The sequence below is a fragment of the Suricata suricatta genome, chromosome 14 (assembly GCF_006229205.1).
Source record: "Suricata suricatta isolate VVHF042 chromosome 14, meerkat_22Aug2017_6uvM2_HiC, whole genome shotgun sequence".
NCBI classification, from domain to species: domain Eukaryota; kingdom Metazoa; phylum Chordata; class Mammalia; order Carnivora; family Herpestidae; genus Suricata; species Suricata suricatta.
The window spans coordinates 48,396,781-48,404,295 of NC_043713.1; the positions used below are offsets into that span (position 1 = coordinate 48,396,781).

The 7,515-nt window shown below is 35.9% G+C and overlaps 1 protein-coding gene across 1 annotated transcript in view; it reads right to left on the reverse strand.

Moving 5' to 3' along the window:
- The window catches only part of GREB1L (GREB1 like retinoic acid receptor coactivator), a 140,027-nt gene that overhangs the window by 78,825 nt on the left and 53,687 nt on the right, over window positions 1–7,515 (reverse strand). The window contains exon 7 of the mRNA XM_029922999.1: window positions 2,078–2,206. Coding sequence (XP_029778859.1) covers window positions 2,078–2,206 — 129 coding nt within the window. The remainder of the gene's footprint in view (window positions 1–2,077; window positions 2,207–7,515) is intronic.

Below are 7,515 nucleotides of genomic sequence, written 5' to 3' on the forward strand. Positions count from 1 at the left end.
GGACTATCTATGGCATCATTTAATGTCCCCTCTCTTTCCTATATACTAATTGTGAGATATAGAGCCTGGCTAAGATTCAGGTTTGAATTTTGGGCAAGTATATCTCAAAAATACTGTCATATTCTTCCATCAGTAGGCACATAACTGGCTTTCTCTCTTCTTGTCATGTTAAGAAGGAGGAGGGGGTTCAACGGCTGTTATCTTAATCCTCAAATTATAAAGTCATCCATCAAGGGGTGCCTGGGTGATTCAATTGGTTAAACATCTGATTCTGGCTCAGGTCTTGATCTCACAGCTCGTGGGTTCAAGCCCCGTGTTGGGTTCTGTGCTGACAGCTCAGAGCCCGGAGCCTGCTTCAGATCCTGGGTCTTTCTCTCTCTCTCTCTCTGCCTCTCCTCTGCTCATGCTCTGCCTCTCTCTGTCTCTCAAAAATGAATAAGCATTAAAAAAAATTTAAAGTTGTCCATCAGTCCTTCATCTGATGGTTTTAGCGACCATGCTGGTTATGGCCAAGATCCATAATCTCACTAATTTTTTAAATACCATAAAAACTTGGAATCAGTTTGTTAAAGTCTATAATCTAACCAAAAAGCATATCCTGCAGGAACTGTTGTTGGAACAGAATAAGAAACTTATAAAATTTCCAAGAATAATAGGCTCTCTTTCTTCTCATTCTTCCTCTACCTCTCTGACCATTTATTTACCTTAAACACTGGAATTTTCTAAAATATTATCCTTAGTTAACAGCTTGCCTTCTCCTACTATTCTTCTTAGCAGATACTATTTACCCTAGCAATTTTTTTTTAAGTAGGCTGCAGGGGCTGAACTCAGAACCTTGAGAAGAAGACCTGAACTGAGAACAAGAGACAGATGCTTAACCAACTGAGCCACCCAGGCACCTCCCTCCCACCCCCCAGTGATTTTAACGTCATGTACAATAAATTAGATGACTGTTGAGCAGCTCCACTTGGATTATTCCACTTGGGTATTTCAAACTCAACATGTCCAAAGTTGAACTCACAATTTCCTCTTGGAGAACTCGCTCTTTCTTCTGTATTTCCTATCTTAAGTAATTGTATCACCATTAGCAGAAAGACGGATGCAGATTGAGACTCCTTCTTACACTTCATGCTTACATTAGTCAACCAAATTCTGCTGATTTTACTTCCTGAGTAGTTCTCCAATCTGTCTCTTCCTCTACAATCTATTATTACCCAGGTCAAGGACCTTATTCACCTAGACTACTGAAATCACCTCCAACTAGTTTTCCTACCTCTTTTTTCCCCCCACCAAAGTGATGTAGCTCAAGTTCAAATTAGATCAGATCAACTCCTGTGTTCCATAAGTTATAGAGTAAAATCCATGCTTCTTAGCCTGGCCTCTTGTGACTCTTCCCTTGCCCACTACTTGCTACCCTCCTGCCACTCCCTAAGTTTTACATTTTATGGTTCTAATAAGTCCAAACCAGTGGAAGTTCCTGCATACATCATGCTGCTTCTTTTCTTTCCTTTTCCCTTCATTCTTTGATCTTGGATTTTCCCCTGAATTTGAACTATCTTCCCCCTACTCCTTTGTGCAGTGAATAGCTCCTCAAAGTTCAAGACCAAGCTCCTCCAAGAACTCATTCTTCATTACTCCTTAAAATGTTGGGCTAAAACTCTCTCCCTCCTTTATGCTCCCCTAGCATATTGCTGTATTTACTGCAGTCCAGTGAAAATAACTTCATATAGGTCTATCTCCCTACTACGTTATTAGTTAATTAGAGGACAGAGATTGAGCCTTATTTATATTTGTATTTTCAGTTCCTCAAAATAGTAAGTACCCAAGAAATGTTTGCTGAACAGAACCAACCTGCCCTGTCTTCCCATGTGCCAAAAGTCATTTATTGACTCTTCTGGTTGGAGCACAGAGAACACAAAGCTTTGTATAATAATACAATATTATAGATAGCCCCACTCTGTCTTCAACTGTCAGGAAAAGAGCTTCTGTTTTCTTATACCAATTGTCAATTGGATTTCACATAAGTCGTTTATATACTATGTATTTATCAAAGAAATATAAGTGAGGAAAACATCACCTGCAGCAAAAGTCTTCCCTACAACCTGCAAAGATAAAGCCAGTGGCTTCACAACATTCTTATTCCGGGTCAGGTCCTGAGCTCCACTTAAATTGATTGCAGAATTAGCTGGACTGAGAATCGGTGACTCTTGAAAATGAAAGAGGTTGCTCAAATTAGAAACAATTTTACATGCAGGAAGAAAGTTAATTCAATAAGAACGAAGTGAGAGAAAGCAGATTGTAAAATCTGTTTTATCCTTGACCTATTTTAAGGAAATCAGTTTCTCTATATTCAGGTTTTACTTTCTTTGTATGTACTTAACAAACACTAGAAGTTATTATGTTCAGAGTACTAGTCTAAGGAAATATAAGTACTTAAAATATATCAATTCACTTAATTCTTATAAAAACTCAATGAGATAGGTAGTATTACTTTAAGGAGTAGTAGTCATTTGACTCAAAGTCATATGATATGGCATCAAGGATATCATTATGTGCCATATTAAAACTATCTCAGGGGGGCACCTGGGTGGCTCATTGTTTAAGCAGCCGACTTTTGGCTTGGGTCATGATCTCACGGTTTGTGGGTTCAAGCCCCGCATCAGGCTCTGTGCTGACAGCTCAGAGCCTGGAGCCTGCTTCAGAGTCTGTGTCTCCTTCTCTCTCTGCCCTTCCCCTGCTCACGCTCTGCTCTCTGTCTCTCAAAAATAAACAAGCATTTAAAAATAAAAAAAAAAAAGCTATCTTAGGGATGTGTGGGTGGCTCAGTCAGTTGAACGTCCGACTGTTAACTTCAGCATGTCATGACCTCACGGTTCACGAGAATGAGCCCTGAGTTGGGCTCAGTACTCATAGTTCAGAGCCTGGGTAGGATTCTCTCTTTTCCTCTTTCTTTCTCCTTCTCTTTCTCTCCCTCTCTCTCCCTCAAAATAAATAAACATAAAAAATAAATCTCATTCTCTCTTTCCCCCTTCCTCTCCCCATGGTCCCCTGCCAGGTCTCTCCTGTTAGACCTATGAATGCAAACATATGGTATCTATCCTTCTCTGCCTGACTTATTTCGCTTAGCTTGACACTGGGGGAGAGTGAGGGACACAGATCAAGGAAGACTACTGAATACTGAAAATGAACCATGGACTGAAGGGGGAGGAGGAGGGAGGGGGTGATGGTCATGGAGGCAGGCACTTGTGGGGAGAAGCACTGGGTGTTATATGGAAACCAATTTGACAATAAACTATTAAAAAAATAAATCTCAAGAGTTCCCCCTTAAAGTTGTATTTTAATTAAATATATTTAACTGTATTCAAATGTCCTGCAAACTAAGTCATTGCAATGTAGGAGAAAGCACTTTACACTGAAGGAAAGTTTGCTTTAATCTTTAGAATAAGCTTGAATTAATTTACCTATATAATACTAGGTACATCCAAAAGGTGGTTCCTATTTGGATTCAGAAAATAATTCAGCTCAGGAAAAACATGCCATTTAAGAAATAGGCCACGGGGGACATAAACACTAAAGCCAAATAGAGTTTCCAAAATGAGTAGAGACCCCAATCCCTGACTCTACTCTGCCAGAACAGCTTAGTCAACTAATACCAGCAAGTGTCAAGGGGACTATGAGAGTTTGAAAAGAAAAAATGCTCTAAAGAGCTACATGGTACTACACTGGAAATTATCTAAAAATTAGTATTCATATACAATGTGATTCCTGATACATCTAATCAGTGTTTCTCAGAAGAACTCCAAAAACTGACTTTTGTTGAGTGGCTCAGAAAATTCAAAAAAATAAAAAAAATCCATTTTCTACTGGCTCAGAAGAGTTAATGTGCCTCTCTCTGAGGGCCAGACTTACCACCCAGGAGTGATTTAAAGGTCTACACTACAGCAAGAATAGAGGCCAGCAACTGCACATACAACATTACAATGTTGCAGGAAACTGAAGACAGTTTTTTATGTCTTACAGGATAGGAATCCCAAGTGAGTTTGCTGTGCTACTATATAGATTAGTCATTATGTTTCAGGCTACAATGATATTGTTTGGAACTAGGCTAGTAACTTACTATAGTGGTATATACCTATTAACTTTAGCATATTTCTAAATAATAGTCCAGGTAAACATATAGGTGAAATGTGGTTGACAAATTATGAAAAATTGTGATTCACCTTATTTTTTCAAATCAGTGAATGCAAATTAGCAGAGACCAATAGTTTTAAAATAATGAAAAGGAAAAAATAATGTACAAAAATCAATCTTCACATATATAAACAACAATAGTTATATAAAATGCCTAGGAATAAACTTAATAAAAAATATACAAAACTATATGGGGAAAATATTATAGTACTTCTTAATATAATGTCTGGTATTTGTTTTAAAATATTGAAGGAAGAAAGGGGAGAAGAAATATGATTAAGTAATATTGGCCATGTGCTCATAATTCTGAAGTTCATAATTCTGTTGGTTCATGATATTAGTCTATTTTTTAAAGTTTTTATTTTAATTCTAGTTAGTTAACAGTGTAATATTAGTTTCAGGTGTACAATATAGTGATTCAACACTTCCATACAACAGCCAGTACTCATCAAAACATTCATTAATGCACTCATTAATGCAGTAATCCCCATCAACTATTTAACCCATTCCCCCACCCACTCACTTCTGGTAACCATCAGTTTGTTCTCTGGAGTTTAGAGTCTATTTCTTGGTTTATCTCTCTCTTATTTTCCCTTTTCTTGCTTTGTTTCTTAAATTCCACATGAGTGAAATCATATGGTATTTGTCTTTCTCTGACTTATTTCACTAGGCATAATAGTGTCTAGCTCTATCCATGTCATTACAAATGGCAGGATTTCATTATTTTTTATGGCTGAGTAATATTCCATTATATATATACATATATAATATATACATATATACTATATAATGTGTATGGTATACTATATATATATATATATATATATATATATATATTTGACATCTTCTTTATCCATTCATCAGTCAATGGATACTTAGACTGTTTCCATAATTTGGCTATTATAGATAATGCTGCTATAAACATTAGGGTGCATGCATCTCTTTGTGGTAGTATTTTTGTATTCTTTGGGTAATTGCTGGATTGCAGGGCAGTTCAATTTCCCTCTCGAGGAACTTCTGTACTGTTTCCCACAGTGGCTGCACCAGTTTGCATTCCCACCAACAGTGCATGTAGATTCCCCTTTCTTTACATCCTCAGCAACACCTGTTGCTTCTTGTGTTGTTGATGTTACCCACTCTGACAGGTGTGAGGTGACATGTCATTGTAGTTTTGATCTGCATTTCCCTCATGATAAGTGATGATGAGCATCTTTTCACATCTGTTGGCCACCTGTATATCTTCTTTGGAAAAATGTCTATTCATGTCTTCTGCCAATTTTTATTTGGATTATTCATTTTGGGGGTGTTGAGTTTTATAAATTATTTATATATTTTGGATACTAACCCTTTATCAGATATATCATTTGCAAATATGTTCTCCTATTCCATAGGTTGCCTTTTAGTTTTGTTGATTGCTAGTCTATTTTTATATGTATTTTAACTTTTCATACTAAAGATTTCTAAAAATTAAAAAATTACTTCTGAAGATCATGAAAATAGACCTCAACAAATGTTAGGACATACCATGTTTCTGACCAGGAGCATTTGATGTCAAAAAATGAAGCCATGGGGCACCTGGGTGGCTCAGTTGGTTTTAATCTGACTCTTGATTTTGGCTCACGTCATGCTCTCATGGTCTGTGAGATTGAGCCTCACATTGAGCTCAGTGCTGACAGGGTGGAGCCTGCTTGGGATTCTCTTTCTCCCTTTCTGCCCCTCTCCCACTCATGTGCGCACTCTCTTTCAAATAAATAAACTTAAAAAAAGATGAAATCAATCTAAGTTAGTTTATAAATTTAATGTAATCCTAGAAAAATACCAACAGGTTTACGTATTACTATTAGAATTCTTAGAATGTTTAAATTAGGCAAATTGATGTAATGTTGATATGGAAAAAAATAAACACACAAGGATAGTTGGAAACATTCTGAAAAATAAGAGAAATGAGGGGAGCCTAGAATGATGACATAATAAGACTTATTATAAAACCTTAGTCAATAAATATTGTAGTCATGGTGCATCAGTAGACAAAAAGAATAATATAACAAAAAAGGCAGTAAGAAATAGATGCAAATGCACAAGAGAATTTATATAAGATAAAGGTAGCAGCTCAGAGCAGCAATGAAGATGAATCCATTCAATAAACTCTATTGAGGCAACTGGATATATAAGAAAAAAGTTAAGATGGATCAACCAACATCTTACATTAAGCACCAAACAAAGCCAAATGGACTAAAACTATAAACTCAAAAACTGAAGATACAGAAATAATAGTATACAACATAGAAGAGTGAATTATCACCTTAAAATGGAAAAAACCCAACTATTGTTCAAAACACAGAACCCATTAAGAAAAGGTTTATATATATAATTCAGCAAGACAAAAATTTAAAAAAATCTGTATGACAAAAAAAGCTATAACCATGCAAAAAAAAGCAAGAGAGAATTGGAGTCACCATAATGATATCAGAGAAAAAAATAGACTTAAGAGGAAAATTGCTAGTAGAGAAAAAGACGGATATTTTATATTGATAAAAGGGTCAATTCACCAGGAAGACATAGAAATTAAAAACACATATGTACCTAAAAACAGAGCCCCAAATTCATGAAGCAAAGACTGACAGAATTGAAGGGAGAAATAGGCAATTCAATAGTAATAAATGGAGGCTATAATACTCCACTTTCAAAAATGAATAGAGAAACTAGGGAGATGATCAACAGGGTAACAGAAGACTTGATCAACCAGACCTAACTGAAAGCAATAAAACATTCTCCCAACAAAAGCAGAATACATATTCTCAAGTGCATAGGGTACATTCTCTGGGATAGACAATACATTAGATGATAAAATAACCCTTAATAAACTTAAAGGAAATGATACCTGACAAATTACATTCTCTGAACTCAATGGCCTCAATGAGCAATCAATAACAGAAGGAAATTTGAAAAATTTGAAAATTTCACAAATATGTAGCAATTAAACAAGACACTCCTAAATAACCAGTGGGTCAAAGAAGAACTCACAAGAGAAACTAGATATCACTTTAAGATAAATTAAAACGAGGGTCCTAGGTGGGTCAGTCAGTTAAGCATCCAATTTTGGCTCAGGTCATGATCTCACTATAAAGCTTATACCATAAAACTATAAAAACATTGTTTAAAAATTTTAAAGATTTTTTAAAAATGTACAGAAATCAGTTGCATTCCTATACACCAAAAATGAAGCAGCTGAAAGAGAAATTAAGAAACTGGTCCCATTCACGATTGCACGAAAAACCATCAAATACCTAGGAATAAACCTAACCAAGGATGTAAAAGACCTAT